Source organism: Ovis canadensis, chromosome X (genome assembly GCF_042477335.2).
Source record: "Ovis canadensis isolate MfBH-ARS-UI-01 breed Bighorn chromosome X, ARS-UI_OviCan_v2, whole genome shotgun sequence".
In the NCBI taxonomy this organism is placed as follows: domain Eukaryota; kingdom Metazoa; phylum Chordata; class Mammalia; order Artiodactyla; family Bovidae; genus Ovis; species Ovis canadensis.
Window position 1 is genome coordinate 118,248,703 of NC_091727.1, and position 23,449 is coordinate 118,272,151.

The 23,449-nt window shown below is 37.7% G+C and overlaps 1 protein-coding gene across 2 annotated transcripts in view; it reads right to left on the reverse strand.

Moving 5' to 3' along the window:
• Window positions 1-23,449, reverse strand: part of LOC138931197 (dedicator of cytokinesis protein 11) — a 213,172-nt gene that overhangs the window by 51,925 nt on the left and 137,798 nt on the right. For both annotated transcript variants that reach the window (XM_070292122.1, XM_070292121.1), the window contains 8 exons: window positions 18,238-18,354; window positions 16,578-16,653; window positions 15,720-15,829; window positions 13,839-13,950; window positions 7,480-7,546; window positions 5,913-5,960; window positions 3,847-3,989; window positions 2,435-2,550 (listed from right to left, as the gene is read on the reverse strand). In XM_070292122.1, the coding sequence (XP_070148223.1) occupies window positions 2,435-2,550; window positions 3,847-3,989; window positions 5,913-5,960; window positions 7,480-7,546; window positions 13,839-13,950; window positions 15,720-15,829; window positions 16,578-16,653; window positions 18,238-18,354 (789 nt within the window). The remainder of the gene's footprint in view (window positions 1-2,434; window positions 2,551-3,846; window positions 3,990-5,912; window positions 5,961-7,479; window positions 7,547-13,838; window positions 13,951-15,719; window positions 15,830-16,577; window positions 16,654-18,237; window positions 18,355-23,449) is intronic.

Consider the following 23,449-nt stretch of genomic DNA (forward strand, 5'->3'; position numbering starts at 1 on the left):
AAGTATTAAATTTGTTCTGATTAATGTGCAACTCAAATTCATTTTTGATTGTGCCAGTAAATAAGACATTTGATTTCAAAATGTGCACTCTTATTCCTTCCTTCTATTCAAATATTTCTTAATTTATTTAACACACCTCTCTTGATAGATGACAGGCACTATCCTAAGTGCTTTAGAAATATCAACTCACTTTTTTATTGTGAGACGAGGTGGAAAGGGGGACTGCAGATGGGCACCAAGGATCTTTTTCAGATAATAGGAATGATTGGCTTGTAATGACTGAACAACTCCATAAACTTACTAAAGTAAAGATATAAAAGACTAGAAATTATAGAGAAGTATCTATTGGTTTGTGACCCTTTCTGTTTAGAAAAGAATGCATTGGATAATGTCTTCAGCCCTGTTCTTCTATCCCTTAAGAAACCAATTAGCAGGTTACAAACTGGCCACAATTAACAACAAAAAACCAAAACCATATGACTATTTGTAACAGATTTAATGGTAACACTGATAGCCAGAATCCAAGTATGGTGCTCCATCTTTCTGGCTCCTCCCTTGAAGTCAAGTGAAGTGAAGTCGCTCAGTTGTGTCCAACTCTTTGCGACCCCATAGACTTTAGCCTACCAGGCTCCTCGGTCCTTGGGATTTTCCAGGCAAGAGTACTGGAGTAGGTTGCCATTTCCTTCTCCAGGGGATCTTCCCGACCCAGGGATCAAACCTGGGTCTCCCACATTGTAGGCAGACGCTTTACCATCTGAGCTACCAGGGAAGCCCAAAACCATATGCATATTTGTAACAGATTTAATGGTAACACTGATAGCCAGAATCCCAGAATGATGCTCCATCTTTCTGGTTCCTCCCATAGTTTATTTAAAAGCATGGGGTAGTGGTTAGAAGCAAGGACTCTTGTGATAACTAGCCAAGATTAAATTCCTGATCTGCTACTGACTAGCTATGTGACATTAAGTTCCCTGTGACCTTCCCTTTTCTCACTTTAAAATGGGAAAAATAATAGTATCTACATCACAAAGCTAGTGTGAGGATTAAAGGTGAGTTAATATTTGTGCTTTTAAGTTGACTGAGGTTTAATTTATATACAACAAAATTTAGCTATTTTAAATTTATTACTCAATTATTTTTAGTAAAGTTACAGAGTTGTGCAGTCATTGCAATCCACTCATTCCCATCATCTCAAAAAGATGCTTGGTGCCCATCTGCAGTCCTCTTTTCTACCTCCAGTCCCACAATAAAAAAGTGAGTTAATATTTCTAAAGCACTTAGGATGGTGCCTGTCATCTAATAGAGATTGTCAACTAACAAGAGATGTATGTTACATAAATAAGAAATCTCTGACTAGGAGGAAGAAAAAAACAATGCAAACCTTAAGACCAAATGTCTTATTTACTGACATAATAAAAAATGAATTTGGGTTGCATTTAATCAGAACAAACTTAATACTTCATACAGAAATTCTGCAGTCTATTTCTCATTACTATCTCATTCAGTTTTCCCTTATAAGACTCTTTGAAAAGCATAGGCCTGGTTTCCATAGTAAATCTGGAAGCCTGAAGCAATTAACTGAATTACTTTGAGAAGGGGAAAGAAAAGAAGAAAAATCTATGTAACTCAGATGAAGAGCCAGCTTTCACTTGTGACTTCTCCCACTACTGTTGCCTCACATTATGGTTATATGAGCTCCCCTGGTAGCTCAGCTGGTAAAGAATCCGCCTGCAATGCAGGAAACCTGGGTTCAGTCTCTCAGTTGGGAAGATTCCCTAGAGGAAGAAATGGCAACCCACTCCAGTATTCTTGCCTGGAGAATCCCAGGGACAGAGGAGCCTAGCAGGGTAGAACCATGGGGTCACAGAGTCGGACATGACTGATGACTAAGCAAAACACATAGTTATATAATGTTTATTCAAAGCAATCCAACATCCATTATCTCATTTTACACCTTAAACAACCCTGCAAGATAACTGCTTTCAATTTCTTCTATTTTTTAATCCTAGCAATGATGATTTGTACTGAGAGGCAAGTATCTGAATAAAACCAATAAACCCCTGACAAGGGACGCCAGCCAGCCAGTCTGGATATCATCTGGCTTGACAAGACACCTCATCTCAACAGGTATTTGGACAGGCTGACTCAATCATAATTTAGGCTAAAAATGACTGGATATTTTCACAAAAGTATGAAAAAACCTGTTTTTAAACACAAAAATAACGGAGAAGGGAAATGAAGAACAAATTATTAACAGTCCAACTCTCTCATTTTAAGGCTGAGTCTCAGTTTTTTCTTGAGGTCACACTAGATCTGCCACCCAAGTTTCTTGACTGCTCACTGGGGGATTTTATACTAAGCTTCATCTGCCTAGTTAATTTTTGCATATTTTCTTTGCAATGATACCAACTGCATCCTAACTTTTCATTTTTACCTTGAAACACTGAGTGAAAAACGATATGGTATCTAATACTGTTAGGGAAACTTCCGTAGCAGTATTTCCTTCAAGAAGTGCCTGATGGAAAATGTCTGCTTCAGTTGTTGAAGAACCTGAAATTTAAAAAAAAAAAAAAGAGGAAATTAAAACTGTATGACACAGGTATTCACATAACAATTTTGAATGATTTTCTCTCCCAAAGACTCAGAGAGAAAGACAAGCAAAAAGACACCAGGCTCGCAAAGAACAAACTTAATACTTCATACAGAAATTCTACAGTCCATTTCTCATTACTATCTCATTCAGTCTGCCCACCTGCAGACTTAATGAGTTTCACTGTATTTACTCCTTAATCAAATATGATCTGGGTTAATCAATTCTGCTATTTTTTTTTTTTACTTAAGCTCTGTATCAACAGCTCTGACACAAATAAATAGGTGCCAACTTCTTTGTACACAAGATGTGAGTGGTGAACTAGGTATGTAACTAAGAAATAACATGGGAGGCATTTTAGACTATGCTGCTAATTATATGTGCAAAAATGAGAAACTCATAGAAATGCAGCTACGTTATGTACAGGGGTTCCCTATGGTCTGATGTTTTCAATGATGCCAATGGTGTGAGACTTGTTTCTAAATCTGAAGGAAAACAAAGCATCTGGGCCAACTGAAAGATATAGGTTCGTTACATTGTTACAAGTGACAAAAAACAAAGCTGGAGGCTGTACCACTTGCATTTTTTTTTGAAAGGTCCTGAGTCTAGTAGCTCAGCATCCATCTGCTCAAGACATTTGTGTTTATTATTAGTCCTTACGGCAGAGCCAGTTCTGCTTGCTTCCTCTTATGCAACCTTTAAAGGACTGTATGGAAATGAACGTTTTCTCACTCTTTTGACTTTTTATTAAGATTTGCTTTTTAGAGGATAGCTTTCATTTAAATGACCCTCTAGCTTCCTCCTTGTCCTACTGAACTTGTCAATATTTCAACCTGTGTGAAATACATCTTTGTCAAAATAGTATTTACAGTGTTCTAATTTCTACAGACAGCTCAGCATGGGTAATACCTTAATAATTACTGAATGAACAATAGTCACTCTAAACAAATATTATATATACTATTATATTCAAATGTCATTATTTGCATTAAGGTATGGATAAAAGACATTGAATGTAAAATATATAAGAATAATAATTCAATGAGAAAATTAATTTCCTTCATATTAAACTAAGAACTCACTATTAACTAAAATTGCTAAAAACAATCCATGCATATTTGATATTACATTCACATACGACGAAATGACTGTACAAAAACTGAGATGTGAAATGATCTCCAGCTGTACTGGTGATTTAGGTTAAATAGTATTACTGTCTGTTTCAAATGGGTACCCTACCCACATTCTGCACTTACTGTGGTTAAGTGTAAATGAACTTTCCAGGCTACTAAGATGCTGAAGCCGGGCCTGCATTATTCCTGATCTGTTTCGGAGAGCTGGCATGGTTTGTGATTTTCGGTCTACTCCAAAGTGTTTTGACAGCCAGGCATCATGCACCCTAAAATAAATGTTAAAGTTAGGAAATGGATTACTCTTATACTGTATCTCAATGTTATATTTTTTTAAACTAATAAATGACTAGGTTTTCACATAAATACTGTGCTATGCTCAATATTCTACCAATTATTATTTGGCTTAAATGAGACATCATTGGGAATTGTATAATGCTTTCTGTATATTTAAAATACCTTATACTACAAGAATACAAGTAAGGAATTTAGAGAATTTAAAGTTAGTTTCTTACTTTCCTTCTTCCTCTTCTCAAAAATATCAGACAGTGGACAATATATCAGAGTAGACAATACTCCAATAAGATTCCATCTTTATCTCAGGAGATAAGGAAAGGCAAGAGTCAGAGAAAACAATGAGAGGGACACTCAAGAGTTGACATGGCAGAGGGTGGTTTCCTGGAGTCAGATATTTAAGAATGAGCACGTATCTAATCTGTTTCTGGACTGGAGTTAAACTTGGATCAGAATTTTTTACTCTACAAAGATGTCTATTTGCACATTTTTATTTTGTTTTCCTTTAATTTTAGGGTTTCATTAAAAAAATTAACAACTATGTAATGCAGGGACTGAGAAAGAAGAAGAGTTTGTCCATCCTCTAGTAAACACAGAGGGCAGGTCACCAGAATCTTAGAGGTTAAGGTTCATCGTGGTAGTTCCCATACCAGTTCCCAACCAGCTCCCAGCACTGGGAAGACAACAAAAATCATCACCTGAATTATTAGGATGTCCCAGAGTCTCAGCAAAAACCTAATCCAAATCACCTCTTTGGGCTTCCCTCATAGCTCAGTTGGTAAAGAATATGCCTGCAATGCAGGAGATCCCAGTTCGATTCCTGGGTCAGGAAGAGCCCCTGGAGAAGGGATAGGTTACCCATTCCAGTATTCTGGCCTAGAGAATGCCATGGACTGCAAAGAGACTTTCATTTTCTTTCAAACTACCTCTTTAGTTTTTGGAAGTGCCATGAAATTTACTTTAATAAAGAAAATAATTCTATTTAAGTTCCTTTAATGACTAACTCTACCTCTGAAATATATCTTATCAAAATAAGCAAGTAATCTTCTCCATAGGATCCCACAAACATTTCCTAAAGTATTTATTTCACTAAGACTTGCACAGCAAAAAGAAGAAAGAAATAATATATAATGCATGTTGCAATTACTGTTTGGGATTTGTGTTTACATTACTAACTGAGGTGAATATTGATAGGTTGTAGACAAAAGTACACAACTGACAGTTGTCCTCACTTGACAATTTCTTGCCTTCCCCTGGAACTAGTCTTTTTTCACATCCTTCAGAAGAGACAAGCATCTGTTCTAGGATTAGACCGGAAACTGTGCACATCAGTCTAACCATTACCCTTGGAAAACTTAAAAAAATGTATCACTTCACATCAGGTTAATTTCAATTTTAAGTTGAGAAGCATTACATAAATCATGAGTATCTTAAAGAAAGTGAAAGTGAAAGTGAAGTTGCTCAGTCGTGTCCGACTCTTTGCGATCCGGTGGAGTGTAGCCTACCAGGCTCCTTCATCCATGGGATTCTCCAGGCAAGTATACTGAAGTGGGTTGCCATTTCCTTCTCCAGACATGAGTAACTTAGAAGTGAAGTCACTCAGTCGTGTCCGACTCTTTGTGACCCCATGGATGGTAGCCGACTGGGCTCCTCCGTCCATGGGATTTTCCAGGCAAGAGTACTGGAGTGGGTTGCCATTTCCTTCTCCAGAGGATCTTTCCGACCCAGGGCTCGAACCCGGGTCTCCCACAGTGCACGCAGACGCTTTACCATCTGAGCCACTGAGTATCTTAAGGCTAACTCAAAAGGAAGCATCTAGGTTTTACATGGCATGATTAAGACTGCCCTCTGTTGGAAGAGAAGAAAAAAAGAGGAAATTGCAGGGCTATGGGAATTACCTTGCTATGTTTCTTTTCCCCATGTATCTAAAGTGAAACAAACATACTCTAGAAAGAAAAACAGTAGCATGTTAGTCCTATATTACCATACTTTGCATTTTAACAAATAATATTTGAAAATTCATGTGTTACAAAGAATGGCCTATTTAAAATCATATTACAATAATATGTTTTGGTATATACAAATAAATATACAACCACCAGCCATATTATATCACTCTACATTTATCTGCTACAATTACTTCAGCACCAAAAAGTCTCAGGTCTTCATATACAATTCTAATGACATATTTTTAAAAAACGTATCAATGCAAATGATCCTTCGAGTTTTATACTGTGTGTCACAGCAAAGGTCTCTAATATAGTCATTAACACCTAAAAAGGTTCTTAAGCCCTAAAAATTGTGGCCATTGCTATATTTTTATAATGGCATTAAACCACTTTCTAATATAGAAAATCCCAAACATACAAAATAGAGAGGACAGCAAACCAAACCCCATATACCCAGCACCCACCAGCTTCAACAATTATCAACTCATGGCCACTCCTGTTTAACTTCTACCCCAAACAGGTCCTCTCTCCTCCCTCCACACTTACTACCTCCTCCATATTTTTAAAGTAAATCCCCAACAACATCATCTATTTTCATTAGTGAATATTTCAATATAATTAAGAGTAGCTTTTTTTAAATCCTGCTTTGTTTGCAAATATTTTCTCCAAATGTTTTGCTGGACATGCACATACAATATCATCAGTTCAGTTCAGTCGCTCAGTCATGTCCGACTCTTTGCAACCCCATGAATCGCAGCACACGAGGCCTCCCTGTCCATTACCAACTCCCGGAGTTCACTCAGACTCATATTCATCGAGTCAGTGATGCCATCCAGCCATCTCATCCTCTGTCATCCCATTCTCCTCCTGCCCCCAATCCCTCCCAGCATCAAAGTCTTTTCCAATGAGTCAACTCTTCCCATGAGGTTGTGTACTATTTATTTTAAAATGCATTTAGAAATTACACTTCACTCTAATTTTTATTTTACCTTTCAATAAAATAGCTCAGCAAACAATACAGGTCAACTTCCCCCCTCCACTTAGGAAAAAATGCTAGCTTTTTTCCCCTCAAGTACCTTGGAATATATATACATATACACATACACACAAACACACATTTCTGAAGTGGGTAGAATTACTCGGCTCATCTAAGGGTACACATTCTAAACTCCAACATTTAAGGGGCTCCATTAACCCAGCATCTGCTCTAAATGAATGATTAGGACAGCTGGTGCCACTTCCAGTTTTCCAGATCACCCAAAGATTCCTGACGGTCTGCAAAGATGGGCTATTATTAGCTAGAGTTTTCTATAATACCACAAGTATTTCGTTTACACGTTTTTCTTCTATGTGTGAAGAAGCTATATGTCAACCTATAAACTATGAAAATAGTTTAACATTCCCTACATTATGTACAAATATGCTGATGAAAACAAAAAAGGAGTAATATTTCATTAACTATAAACATTAAGCTCCCAAAAATAAGAGGAAATTTTATGAAAACAAGACAACTTACTCTAGAAGTATGAGAATGTTTATGAGCTCCTGGGGAGATACCTTGTTCCAGTAAGTTAAGAGTGTATCTGAAAATAGAATAAAGTGTTACAGCTTGAAATAGCAGAAACCATAACAGCAAATAGTAATAGCACAGTGAATTCCAAAGTACATAACTTTAGTTTCAATAACCATCAACTCATAACCAGTTCTGTCTCATCTGAATCCTACCCTCCTATCTCATCTCACTGCCCAATACCCACAATACACTCTATTGAATTAATTCCAAATATACTGCTTAATCTGTAATTATTTTCAACTATAACATTATTTTTATTTACTTTATAAATGTTTTTTTCAATGGCTTATCATAACTGAAGACAGGAAGTGAAGTAGACCTGGGATTTTTCCTAAAATTTTATGCAAAATGGTGCATTTATGTGCATTGTTCTGAAGGTAGGGTCAAGCACGTTTGCCTGCTACTCAAAGGACTCGGAGAACCAAAAAGTTTGAGAACTTGAGAGGAAAAGTGATAACTTATTATCCTCTTTCTCTTTGGATTATTAACCCTGAAGTTCTAGCAATATAGATACATACCACACAGATTCATGAAACAACTATTTTAGATATAAAAGCCCCAAAACCTATATCACATGTACTTCTCTTCTGAGTTTTTTTTTTTAATTTCAACACACTCACTGAAACTTTTTTAAGAGAAAAATATTACCCCCACTTAACCTTCCATTCCGTTTTTTAACCTATTCAGATATAGCTAATGGTGTCAGCAGTTTCACTTCTAAATTTTAAAAACCTAGTAAAAGTGTTACTCAGTCGTGTCTGACTCTTTGTGACCACATGGACAGTAGCCTCATTGGACTCCTCTGTCCACGGAATTCTTCAGGCAGGAATACTGGAGTGGGTTGCCATTTCCTTCACCAGGGGATCTTCCCGATCCAGAGTTTGAACCTGGCTCTCTCACATTGCCGGCAGACTCATTACCTACTGAGTCACCAGCAAAGCTCTAGGATGGATCACAACAGTAATCAGTTACAGAATTGCCAGTCTCCCGAGAACCTCTAAATCTAGGAATAGATGACTAAGCAATGTTGCCTAAACGGAGGGGTGACAGGAAGGAGAGAGTGCATGGCTTTTGACTTTATGTCCAACTTACTAATGACCAGGGGTATTTGTGCTTCTCAATGATTATAAAATACTGTCAGGAAGAAAGATGCTAAAATTGGGTCAAATAAATCTGTTTCAAAAATAAAGCAAGGGGTAAATTCCAAGGCCCTCCCCGCCCCCGCCCTTTTGGGATGCACTTCAGCTCAGCGGGGCTTTCCCAGAAGTCACTGCGTTTCCAGTCTCTCGAGTCTCCAGTCCGGCACAGGGTGGCTTGAAGGCGCCATCTTCCCTCCCTTGTGCTTTCGCTCTTCTCGGCAAAAGGAGGCTGGTGTCTCCTTCCTGCCCCCCACCTACGTCCTGCTGTCCACCCCTGAGCCATCTTTGATCCATCCTCTCACCCATCCGGTGCCCTGAGACCACTTCACAGGTCTGTAGAAGAGGTGAAACTCTCGATCGGTCCGCGGCCCAGTTCTAGTTGACGGCCCTTCCGCCATTTTTTGGTGGTGCCTGTCTCCACTGTTTCCCAATCCCAGTCAGAGAATCAAGATGAAGGCGGGGGATGTGGGTGAAGAAGACAGGGAAAGCGGGCAGAGCTCTTCCGAAGAAGATAAAATGCAGAAGGTTAGCCTCTGTGATGTGTCTTCTGAAGAGTTTAAAAAAACCTGGCTAACACTTAAAGAGCTCCATGACAGAGAGTTACGCCGACTTCAGGGGAAAGTAACCAGTTTGAGGAAAGAGCGGTTGTCAGACGGGAGGTGGACAGGCTCCATATCCAGAATTAAAGAGTTGACGCAGCAACAGAGAGCCCTGAATGACACTATCCATGACCTGCGAGGTCAGTTAAACGCCAAAGTATGTGATCGCTGTACAGTAAACGAAACGTACAGAAATACGCTACAGCAAGAATTTTATGATATCCAACAACAAAATCTGAAGTTTATTGGTGAGCTCACAGCAGAAAGGAATAAATTAAGAGAAGAAAACAAGAAGCTTTTGGCTAGGCTCAAGAGGAAACAGCAACAGTTTCGCAGTTCTTTTTCTGATAGTGATGACGACGTCGTCCCTGGGTCTCAAGAGAGTGAGTCAGTTATTTCGACCAGGGACGCTCTGCCCGGACCTGAGAGGCATGTGGCTGTCCAACTGATAACGCAAACGAATACCAAACAGATGAAATCTAGAGGGAAAAAGAAACAGCCACACAGTTCCGAGCTTCAGGTTCCATTTTACAGTCAGGACGTCTTTGAGGTGCCAGAGCGTCCTCAGGAGAAGATTTCCTCTAACAGCAGTAAGACGATCACAATAAGCAGTGGCAGTCAGAAGTCATCTAGCACTGTTCCTTCAGCGTCTACACTCGGCCCTCAAACAGTGGATAGATTTCAAGATGACTCCAACCTTCCCGATGCCAGGCTTGGCCATCCACAAAGCAAATCCATTTTCACACAGAGGACCTCCTCACAGAGGATCTCCACACGAAAGTGTGGAACTGAGATTGATTCCCCTCGGAGCCTTTCCATTATTTCTCCAGGAGAAGACCTACCTACTGAAATACTATCTGAAACTTCAGAGGAAAGTATGATTGACTATAGCAAAAGCATATTTTCTCCTTTTACACGGAGAGACAAAAACACCACTTTACATCTATTTCCTTTAGACTCTACTTCAAGTTCTAATGTGAGCAGACCATCATTGGGTGTTTTCCGCGTTTCAGTGAGAGAGAGCAGTAGCCAGACACCTTGCAGTGAACAGTCCACAGCAAGCAAGAATACGAATGGTGCTACAGCTGCAGCCCATGATGCTGAAAAGCCACAAGGTGAAACTCAGGCTTGTACTTCGGGGTCTTCAATAAAGAGAAAAGTCAAGATACAGTTTAAAAAACAAGGGAAGTAGCCATCGCTCCATCTCTCTCTTAAGGAGACTGCTTTGCTTTTCCAAGAGGACAGTCTTCCTATCCATTCAGACTATTTAACATTTGCATTCAGACTATGTAACTGGTAATTCCTGACTTTGATTCTACTTCCCACAATATAATATACTGGCAATAAAAAGCTGGGCAAATGACTAAGACTTTCAAACAGTGACTTATTGCCAGTTAATAAAATTCAGCTACAAAGAAAGAAACTTCGTTTTCAGAATGCCTATACTTCTATATAAAAGTGTAGAGGTCTATCATCTTTTTGTTGAAATTAAGCTGCTAGTGTCTATGAGTCAGTGTGTGCCATGCTGAGTTGGTTTAGTTGTGTCCTAGTTTTTACAACATGATGGACTGTAGCCTGCCAGGCTCCTCTGTCTGTGGGATTCTCTAGAATAATACTGGACTAGGCTGTCATGCCCTCCTCCTGGGGATCTTCCCATCCATCGAGTCTCTTAGACTCTTGCATTGGCATGTGAGTTCTTTATTACTAGTGCCACTTGGGAAACCCTTATGAGTCAATAAGAAGGCTTAAAAAAAAAAGACAGCCAAGAGAACACCTAAAAGGCATGGACTGTACGAGTTCAACCCTGAAATACATATAAAGTGAAACACTTACTGGACTTGACAAGGTAACTACAATACTTACACTGAGAAAGATTCAGAAGCAGATTTTTTCAGAATAAAATGAGTATGACTTTACAGATACCATACAGCATGACTTAAATTACAAAAGAAGTGACACAAACTGTATATTACTTATTAAAATTTGCTGTTAAAAAATCAAAAACAGAACAGAAGAAGGAAAAACCTCATTAACAAAGACCAACTATTTAGCAAGCAAGGTCGGCATTTACAAGAGGAGACCTCAAGAAACAAAACAGTTATGGTTTTACCCATAACATAAAGCAGCCAGTGGCTTGTCACTGGTTATCAGTGTGTGTGCACACATGCACATGTGCTTGCATACATATGCAAGTGTGCACATGTGTACTGGAGTGGAGGAGGGGAGAACTACTCAGCAATGCATGTCCCTCTCCTCCTTCCTTCTCTCCTCCCCCTACCACCCTCATTTTCCCTGGGCTCTGGTGGTATTCAACTCCCTTTTTCTTTACAGTTTTTCTTTTCCCTTGTATCCTTGAACCTCTAGAAGAAACAGATATTGAGTGAATTCATGTGCCATTAAACTCACTCTTTTATATAGAGCACAATACAGTAGTTTATGGTATATTTAAAAACTTGTAACACCATCACCACAGTTTTAGAATATTTGCATCATCCTTTAAAAAAGCCTGTATATAATAGCAGTCACTTTCTACATTCCCCCACTCTTTAGCCTGTGGGGAGACAAAAACAATAAGCTGTGGCTATGGTTGTTAATTTGATTCATCATTTCTTGGAATGAAATACCACCAGGGTTGAAAATTATCGCCCTTTACATATTTCTTTCCCAAAACATGGAAGCTTATAACATAGTCTCAATAATATTTGACTTTTACTCTAAATCATACATTCTAAGTAGTTGAAGATTCTAGTTTTTAAAACTGTTTTATTAATGTACTTTAGAATTAACTCTTCATATCTAGCTTTTGATGTTTTTCAATCTCTCTGGCAAGTTAACTATCAACTCATTTTATGTTTTTATAACCTGCATTGTTACAAAAAAATGTTTAAAATAATACTAAGAACAAAATATAGAAAATAGGTAAAATTTATTGTATTATGATTTGATTTTTATTCTAAATCATACATTGTTAGTACTTGAAGATTCTACTTATTTAAAACTCTTTTATTAATGTATTTTAGAATTAACTAGTCATATCTAGCTTTTGATGTGTTTCAATCTCTGGCAAGTTAACTATCAACTCATTTTATGTTTTTATATTCTGTATTATTACAAAAAATGTTTAAAATAATATTTACTAAAAACAAAATAGAAAATAAGTAAAATTTAGTATATTATGATTTGACTTTTACTGTAAATCATACATTCTAAGTGCTTGAAGATTCTAGTTATGTAAAACTTTTATTAATGTACTTTAGAATTAACTATTCATATCTAACTTTTGATGTATTTCAATCTCTCTGGCAAGTTAACTATCAACTTACGTTTTTATATTCTGCATTACAAAAAATGTTTAATATTTACTAAAAACTAAATAGAAGATAAATTAGAGTTTAACTATTATAATGGCCAAAACCCGGGTGCTTTTATGTTCTTCACTTTTGCTTGCCTTTTTTTTTTTTTTTAAAGAATATTTATTTGGCCACACAGGGTCTTAGGTGCAGTATGTGGGATATAATTCCCTGTCCAGAAATTGAATCCGGGACCCCTGCATTGGCAGTGCAGCGTCTTAGCTACAGGGAAATCCCTAGGCTTTTTGTTTGTTTTGTTTTGGGGGGTCTTTGGGGTGGTTTTATGATTGTTTTTTTTCCCTTTCTTTGTGAGAAAAAGTAGAAAAGGAAGAAAGAGGAAGGAATTGTGAAAACAAAAGTGGTACTTGGAATGAGATAGAACCTTCTGATTTTACTTCCAAAGGACATGCAGTTTATGAAAATCCTTTGCTTATATTCTACTATATATGGTAAAGAGGAAATGGTAAATTATAAATAATACAATTATACATCAAGGTAAAGAGAACAGCCTGGAAAAGAACCTGACACCATACAAATCTGTATAATGGTCCTGTGAAGATAACGACAGCATTCCTTACCCTCAAAGAACCCTTCCTGTCTTTTTGTTTGCATTTGATTTTGTAAATCCTGGGTCAAATAAAAGCTACAGTGTTAAATATGACTTTTGGTTATTGTTATTTTCTTCTGTTTACCTTGGTTATTTAATGTATTCTATGCTCTGCATGAAAAAAAAATACTCTAGCACTTCTAAAACTATTGCCTCACTTTAGTAAGTAAGTAAGTGTTGGTCTCAGTCGTGCCCAACTCTTTGCAACCCCATGGACTGCAGCCCACCAGGCTCCTCTGTCCATGAGATTCTCCAGGCAAGGATACTGGGGTGGGTTGCCATTTCCTTCTCCAGGGGATCTTTGCAACCCAGGGATCGAACCCAGGTCTCTTGCACTACAAGCAGATTTTTTATTGACTGAGCCACAAGGGAAGCTTTAGAAATTAATTTTAAAGAAAAAAAAATTATTTCAAAGAATCAAACCTGTATGATGGAAATGAATCTATTCTAAGTTAAAATATAGGAACATTCTAAGGTCAAAGTCTTCAAAGTTCTGTTTGTAATGTGCCTATGTCCTACATGCAGATCATGGTCAAATATTTGTTACATGAACTTGTGAACCTGTGATGGTGGAGTACAGTCTATGATTAATATGCTGGTAACTCACCTTCAGAAATCATTTTTACTATATACAAATAGCACATCAAGAGGCTTCTGATTTCATATTGATCCAATCGGTTATACTGGGATACACTACTCCTTGTAGAACTCTGCCGAGTCTGTAATACAAAGATAAGGCTTTTGAGAAACAATACTGGTATTTTAGCTTCCCATAGCCTTTAACTCAATAACTGTTTTAATTAGTCCTGTTTGGGAAACTTCTAAGCACATCACAGATAACCACATTTGGAAGGTAAATGGGCTGAGTCTTTGTTGCTGCACGTAGTAGTATCACTGGAAATTATCTTGCAGTCTTCATCAAGATATGGCCATGAATATACTGTGTATTCCCTAAGTCCTATGTTTTAGTAAGGTAATGTTTTAAATAATATGTGGGTATTCTAGGAAAAATAGCTTTTATGTCAAGGAGAAACTTACATTTTAAACCTTTTAACTTGAATCTCTCATTAAGAGTTTATTAAAATTCAATTTCTAAATAATAGTTCAGAAAAATCTATCTTAAAAGGAAGCTTAATGATATTACAAGATAATTTTACTAAGGACCCAGTAATACTTCAAAATTGGAGCCTCTACAAAGTAGTGATGTTCCTATTATTTAGTGACTTTTGTTTAAATATCAGTTAAGCATGACAAGATCTGACTTATTCGAGGACTTATATGAATATGGTAATAACAATGTCCTAAAGAATTTACCCTTGTTAGAAACCAATGCTTTCAGCTGAGCTAACATGGGCTGAGGCTATACACTTACCAATGTAGGAGTTACTAAAAACTTTTACTTGGAACAAAACATCTAGGTTCTGAATGCTTGCTAGCTGTGTGACTACTGGCAAGTCATTAACCTCTTTGTCCTTAGTGTGCCTTACCTATGACAGTATCTGTTGTCTTATTTCTAAATGGTGTGAAATAAGAACTTTATGATTAAATAAAGTCCATGGGGTAGCAAAGCATTGGATATGACTTAGCAAATGAACAACAACAATGGGCAAAGACTCAAGGGAATATATATAGAGTGGTTCTTAAGGGGGTGGTTCCCAACCAGCAGCATCAGCATCACCTGGGAACTTAGAAATGAGCAGGCCCCCAGACTGACAGAAACAGGATGAAGCTCAGCTATCTATTTTTATAAAGTCGCCCAGATGATTCTGATACACAGTGAGAACACCATGATCTAGGAGAAGAAGTGCTGAAATTAGAAAACTTGGGTTTGGGTCTGGCCCTGCCATAGTTGTGTGTCTGTCCTAAGTCACAATCCCAGTTTTCATTTGTAAATTGAGAGTTGGAATTTATTATTTTTATGGACCCTTCTAACTAATTTTATATGGTTCTATGATTTCATGTAGCAGCATGATAAGGCTTTACTGGTCTAAAATGAGGTTCTCTATCTCAAGGCTGACCTATCCCAAACTTTAATGTTAGGTTTGAAACAATCTTATGGAAAAGTTAGTATATTCTGATTAAGTGATTCTGGGATGTTGAGATGATCAATTTGGGGACCTAATTTTTTTTTCATCCCAAGTTAAGGTCATTATTCTTAGAAAAGAATAAAAAGCTGAATTAATCCTGCCAGGGAGTGATTTAAGTGATAAGGATATATTAGGCATTTTAAACTTGAACCTTCCCTCTCTAGAACAGGTTTACAGATTCAAAGTTAGAACTCTGAAAGATGAATACCTTATCCTCTATAAACAGTTTTTAAGATATCCAAGTAGCAGCTGCCAGGATAGGAAGGAACTGCTACATTATGGGCTACTTTTTACAGATATAGTATAGACTACAGGAGAGTAGAGAGCTCCTTATTTACATAAAAAGAAAGACTTATAGTTAAAACATCACCAGGGTTAACCTATATGTTTTAGGGTCTTACATTTTCACCAGTGCTGCCCTGATCTGGAAATCCGGTTGCTCCTTCTGGGATGAGGGAACCTCTTGAATCTTCCCTCTTAATTCCATGTCCGTTTTGAAAAGACCCATAAGCTGGAAAAAGCCAAGTCCTTGTTAGCAACAGGAGAAACTGTCAAAAATAGTTTGAAAAATAAGTACCTGGTTAATTGGGCTTCCCAGGTGGCGCTAGTGTTAAAAACCTGCCTGCCAATGCAGGAGGCTTAAGAGATGCAAGTTGGATCCCTGGGTTGGGAAGATCTCCAGGAACAGGGCATGGCAGCCCACTCCAGTATTCTTGACTGGAGGGAGGAGGACAGAGGAGCCTGGCAGGCTACAGTCCATAGGGTCACAGAGAATTGGACACGACTGAAGTGGCTCAGCACCAGGTTAATTTTGGTAAAGTCATATTTTAAGAAATGTAAGCAATTTTTTTTTTTTACCTCGAAACACTTTTAACATTATGAAACTACAAGAAATTCCTTGGAAGTCATAAAATAAAGGCAAACAACGAAGTAATTTTATAGATAAGGAACCTTTGGCCCAGAAAAGGGAAGTGTCTTGTCCAAGACTGGAGACAGATAAGAGGATTGGAAACTAGTGTTTTTCTCATTATCCTCCATTTTCTTAGCATACTAAGCTACTTTTTTATATAAGCTGAAACAAGGAAACCTAAGCAAAGAAACATGGCTACAAAGTGTGAGTCAGATTTTAATTAAACTTTAGTAGAGATCGTGCTATATATAGTTTTTATCACAAAATATTTCAAAAAATATAGAAAAGTATAGGGTACATTTCTAGACAGCCATACCATGTATAATCTTTAAAGGAAGGACTTAATTACCAGTGTCTTTGTCAGTGCTCAGACTCCCTCTATTTGTAGGTGAAGTGAAGCCACATGCAAACTCATCCCTGGATGCCTGTAACACAATGTGATATCTCTGTCACTTAAACAAATTTGTACACTAGGATAATAAATTGGAATTAACAGAATGAAAGGGTACCCCAATTTTAAACAAAGCTCACTGCGAAAGTCTAAATCAGGTATCAGTACTGGTATTTAGGTGACTTTTAAAAATGGATCTGGGTATACTGTTACAACTATGACCTCTGGCAAAGTGATACAACTCTAGGTGGCTGGTAAAAGCTGCAACTCGTGTGGTCTGAACATGGTTCCATTCTCCTCCTTGAACCAAAGGCAATACTAGAAGGAGAGGTGTGACCAGAGGCCCTACATGAACTTGAGCTGCAAAAGAAAGAACAGGTAAGTAAAATATTTCCACATATCACTGTCGAATGTTGTGGAATGAGCATAAGCATGAGTGACTGTGAAGAAAGGCTCGCTTGACACTCGCTTGACACCAGGTTGGTGATGCAGTATCTGCATTTAGCTGACTTACATAATTGGGAGCTACAGGCAATCAAGCCCTCAGTGAGGCTTAAAAAAAAGCAGCTTTCTCAGGAACCCAGGGCAGGCTTGACAAATCTGCAGACATTCATTATGGGGAATTTCCAAAGGAAGCTGTGAGGAACACAGTTTTACCTGCCACCCACTCAGCTACTGAACACGTGATAGGGATCTTTGGCCATACAGAGCACGGAGTGGGGGTAGGGCAGGAGTTATTCACCCTACTGGGCAAACTATAAAGTATACACCACATTTTAAAATGGTGACTGGTCAAATGGAGCATGTCTGGAAGATTGTAACTGAGAAGTAAAGGGTTTGAAACAACAAATGATGAAGTGGAGCAAGCTGGTCTGGAGAAAAATTTAGAAGGGACATGTATGAAGGGGTATTGTGTGGAGGTAGAAGTGGATGTGCTCTGTGTACCTCTAGAAGGCAAAACCAGGACAAGTGGATAGAAAATTGTGTAGATCAGATGCAAGAAGGAAAGTTTTAAATACAACTATGGCAAAAGGTTGTTTTTGCCAAGTGAGAGACTGATCATCTCCAATGTCCCTTGCAACTCTAAGATTCTAAGGGGAGAAAGAAAACACAGACCAACCATGATGAGTTAAAAGCCGCTCACCAGAAGTGCTGAAACAAGGCTGTCAAAGGGAGGGAAGAGGTGAAGGAATATAGTTTAAAGCCTGGAGCCTAACATTTTGGAAAGTGAATGTTTTATTCAGTTTTCCAGTTGAATAAATAGATGAAGGCATATAACAGCAGCAAATCTTAAAAACAACACACTGAGCACAAGGGATTCTTGGTGTTCCCTTGGACCTTATTACTCAAAGTTCAGTCCTTAGACCAGAAAGAGCCAAAAGTTTGTTTGAAACGTATAATCTCAAATTCCACCCCAGAGTTACTACATTAGAATTTGTCTTAATTCCCTAGATGATCTATATGCACATTAAGATTTGAGAAGTACTGTTACAGGAAAGAGTATAAATTTAAAATGTTGTAAACGGTGAGCTATTGAGACCATACAGCATATGACCCTCATTCCAAATGCAGTCAATAAACCAGGATAAAATGCCAACAGAAACACATGACTACTTACAGAATTAGGCATGGCTGCACAAGAATACAATGTATCTCGACCTGCTAATCGCTGTATATTTTCCAAAAGCAGTCCAACAAATGGGAGGTACAACTGTGCTATTTTGGCTTGTTGGTTCTGCAAAATAATTATCAAAAGCTTAACCGTCTGAGCCACCAGGGAAGTTAATAAATATATAATATGTATATATTACAAATAAAGTTGGCTCCATCTATCTGTTTAAAGATTAAAAGGGACCTAATATCCATAACAAATCAATGAAGCATGAGTCTATTTATTTTATTTATTTTTAAGCATGAGTCTATTTATACTCATAGTCTCAAAACAAATTACCAGAGAACTCTGTTGGTATTTGCATTTATATACAATATAGTCAAATCACATCCCTCAAACATCACTATATAAAAGGCAAAAGTTTATTCTTTTAGATAGCAGTTGACTTATAAAGCAGATTGTATTAGTCCTGTCCTTTAACTCCGGTGAGGGTTGAGTATGATAAGAGCAAGAATCACATCTGTCTTGTTCACTGCTTCATCCTCTGTGCCTAGGCACACAGGATATGGTCACTATACATTAACTGAACGAATGAATAGATGGAACAAGTAACAAAATATTCCTTCCAAAAATAAGTTTTGCTTTGACTCAAGCTGCAATTAAAATAATGTGTTCTTGGCCCTCTAAATCAATTATTCAACATGGGAGATTGATCTTTGTAAATATCCAAGTAAACCTGGACACCAGTAGTCTTAATTAATGTGGTACCTCTTATAATAATTTATGTACTGCTTTTCTCAGCTATAGTCCTTGTCAGGTGTTTATATATAATCATTCAAATCAGCAAAAACAGTGGTGATGGCACATGAGCTGCCCTCCATATGTCAACACTTTGGGAGACTTATATAAGGCATCTAGGGTACAATGGTTAACCAACAGAATTCAGATCAAAAGTATCTCTTAGTTCCTTTAATTTGCATTTATTCTTGAAACTGAACAATTTTTCATATGTTAATCGACCATTTGTACTTCTCTTGCAAATTTCAGGAACTCAATATATGACATATATGTGCTAACATATAACCCTAATCAAGAATGTCTCTACCACTTAGGTCTGGGCTGGGTCCCAGGAAATTTCCCTAGATGGTTGTGCACAGAGGTTTGAGAACCACTGATCTAGTTCAACTTCCTGATCAAGACAAGAGCAACCTGCACCTGCATCTTTGACAGATGACTAGTTTTTAAACTTCTTAAACACTTCAGCACTTTCAGAGCTTCTGTTAGAAAAGTCCTTAAGCTGTTCTACCTGCTAGATATAGTTCGGCCTTTTGGATCTACAAAGAGTAAGTCCACTTCTACTTTATACAGTAACCCTTTAAATATCTGAGGACACATCACGAATTGTCTTAATTCACTCTTCACAAAGCTAAGTAGCTGTTATTATTTTATTTTTCATATGGCTTTGGTTTCAAGAGTTTCTACCATCATCATCACCATTTTTTGGCAGTTCTCTAATTTTCCAGTGTCCTACTATGGTTTTTCCAGTGGTCATGTATGGATGTGAAAGTTGGACTATAAAGAAAGCTAAGTGCCAAAGAATTGATGGTTTTGAACTATGGTGTTGGAGAAGACTCTTGAGAGTCCCTTGAACTGCAAGGAGATCCAACCAGTCCATTCTAAATGAGATAATTCCTGTGTGTTCATTGGAAGGACTGATGTTGGGGCTGGTGCAGGGGGATGACCCAGAGGGATGTTGTGGGGAGGGAGGTGGGAGGGGGGTTCACGTTTGGGATCGCATGTACACCCGTGGTGGATTCATGTCAATGTATGGCAAAACCAATACAGTATTGTAAAGTAAAATAAAGTAAAAATAAAAATTAAAAAAAAATAAAATAAAATAAAAAAGGACTGAAGCTGAAGCTGATCCAATACTTGAGCCACCTGCCAAGAACTGACTCATTTGAAAAGACCCTGATGCTGGGAAAGATTGAAGGCAGGAGGAGAAGGGGATGACAGAGGATGAGATGGTTGGATGGAATCACTGACTCAATGGACATGAGTCTGAGTAAACTCTGGGAGTTGGTGATGGACAGGGAGGCCTGGCGTACTGCAGTTCATGGTGTTACAAAGAGTCGGACATGACTGAGCAGGAGCAGCTGAACTGAACTGAACTGACTAAATATTTGAGAGGCAGTATAGTCTAGGAGGGAGAAGGCAATGGCACCCCACTCCAGTACTCTTGCCTGGAAAATCCCATGGATGGAGGAGCCTGGTAGGCTGCAGTCCATGGGGTCGCTAAGAGTCAGACACAACTGAGTGACTTCACTTTCACTTTTCACTTTCATGCATTGGAGAAGGAAATGGCAACCCACTCCAGTGTTCTTGCCTGGACAATCCCAGGAACAGAGGAGCCTGGTGGGCTGCCGTCTATGGGGTCGCACAGAGTCAGACACGACTGAAGCGACTTAGCAGCATAGTCTAGGAGCACAGATTTTGAATTTTAGATACACATGAATTCCAGCCCTCCTGTTACTAGCGACTTAGTTGTAATCAAATCACTTAACCATAGTTTTCTCTTTACTAAAATGAGGATAATAACAGTAATATAAATTCATATGAGCTAATATTTAATATAGTGTCTGGCATATACTGAGTCTTCAATAAATTTTTAGCTATGATTATTAATATTATAGCTTGTAGATGGGATTTCATTTCAGTTCAGAAACTGAGTGATTACTAGGGAAGGAGATACTACACCCTTCTTAGGTGAACAGGAACACAGGTAAAACACATGCAATCAGGGCAAACACGTTAAAAGTTTTGTCTGCACAAAAGACAGAAAACCATCTAAGAATCTATTAACAGAAGTCAGGTTAAATAAATAAAATAAGGTGTATTCATATGATAGCATACTATGCAGATTTTTTAAAAAATATAGATTTAATCTTCAGAATATATTGTTAAGTGAAAAAAATAGGTAATGGTTTCTATTTTATATATATATGTGTGTGTGTGTGTGTGTATAGGCTTGTGCATGAATAAAATAGAAATTTATAAAAGAAACTGATAAACAGTAGTTGCTTCTAGAGAGAAGAATTGAGGCATGGAGGTAAGGAATGAGAGAGAGGCATTTTGATTTCTTTTTTTTTTTTTTACCATGTATGTAGCTTATTATTTTAAAAAAGGGAAAAAAAATGCCAACAGTCCAAGTAGAAACTGCAATTCTTCGGTTGTCAGTACCATTTGCGGTGAGTACAGGAACAGATATACGCCCCAGAATAAATGTTAGATTTTGAACATTCTGGTTCTGAGCAGGAAAGATATCGCATGGTATGTTTAGCAAATAAGGAGAGCTCCCAAAGCAGTTTAAGAGTAGCATGTAACAGGGACCAGTGACATCTCCATAATGTCATTAAAAGAAAGGCTGAGGAGTGGCAACATGGTTGGAATGCAGGCCTGGGTGGGATACTAGGACAAGTAGTCTCAAAGCAGCCTTTCCACAGGAAGCATTTTTTCTTGACTGTATTTCTATTTGGAAAACCAAATGGAAATTATTGGGGTATAAAGCTCCCCTCTGCCCTTACTTGGCATCATTCTTAATGGTGAACATGTTTTAAGTGAATGTATTTGACAAATGACCTCTTACTCAGGCCAACTGTGAGCTCTTTGGATCAAACACAGAAAGGAATTGAAGCTCTGGTTGAGAAGGCCCATTAAACAAAGTTTTATTGGGGAGAATCTTATACTCAATTAAAACCTGTCAGAAGATTTTGAACAAAGAAGGGGTTTTAAAAATCCCTAAAAGGGTAATGTGGTGGGTATTTCAATGTTTCCCATAGTCTAAAACCTCAAAGAAAACCCATGCATCTGCAGGCACCTTATCTTTGAGAAAGGAGGCAAGAATATACAATGGGGAAAGACAGCCTATTCAATAAGTGGTGCTGGGAAAACTGGACAGCTACATGAAAAAGAATTAAATTAGAACACTTCCTAACACCATACACAAAAATAAACTCAAAATGGATTAAAGAACGAAATGTAAGGCCAGAAACTATAAAACATCAAATACTCAAACAGGCAGTGTTATTTACAGATAACAATAGTGGTGTGTGTGTGCATGTGTGTACATATACTGTTCTCAGAATTTTAAAAAGTTAATAACGTACAAATATGTGATATAAAATATTTAAAATTCTACCTCTAGGTAAGACACTAGTGAAATCCCATTTTATTTCACTTTCCTCTGAAGACACAAGGGGAAAAAAGACAACTTGCTGCTTCAAGAACAGGAAGTTCATTTTGTAATTTACCCACAAATTTTTTGAAATCATAGCTAAAGACATTTTCTTTCACATTGTATAAGACCCTTTTCCCCACTACTAGTAGGCACAAACAGACCCCAGCAATAACTGGCACTTTTAAAGATTTGACAAAGCTTGGTTGGAATGGAAGACTTTAAGATATCTTTTCATTTGATACATTATTTTAGCTAATTTCTGTTAAGTCAATGCCAACATTCACAAAAAAGAAAGCAATGCAAAATAGAGTAGACTACACTAAATGTGAGTATGTTATTATCATGTAAAAAACAATGCAAACCACAGTACATAATAAAATCTTAAAGCTAAGGCATTTAAATCTAGTTTAGGCTAGAATTACATGAAGAAAACTAGCAAAATTTGCAAGTTAAACAAATCTTTGTAATTAAAGAAATATAATTGGATATAGCTGGCAGGCTTATTCTTTTTTTTTAATAGGATAAATAGGAATACTATAGAAAAAGAATAAAATCCATCTCCAAGTCAGCTTTCCAAAGTAATCACAAAATAAGTGATATAATGACTTTATTTAAATTTGAATATAAAAATGAAGGAACAAATTATTATGAAACAATATGATATTACCTTGAGCCATCTGGTAGCAAGTAAGTTAGTTCAGTCAGTTAGTCAGTTCAGTCATTCAGTCACGTCTGACTCTTTGCAACCCCATGAACCACAGCACGGCAGGCCTCCCTGTCCATCACCAACTCCTGGAGTTTACGCAAACTCATGTCCATCGAGTTGGTGATGCCATCCAACCATCTCATCCTCTGTCGTTCCCTTCTCCGCCCACCTTCAATCTTTCCCAGCATCAGGGTCTTCGCAAATGAGTCAATTCTTGGCGTTAGGTGGCCAAAGTATTGGACTTTCAGCTTCAGCATCGGTCCTTTCAATGAACA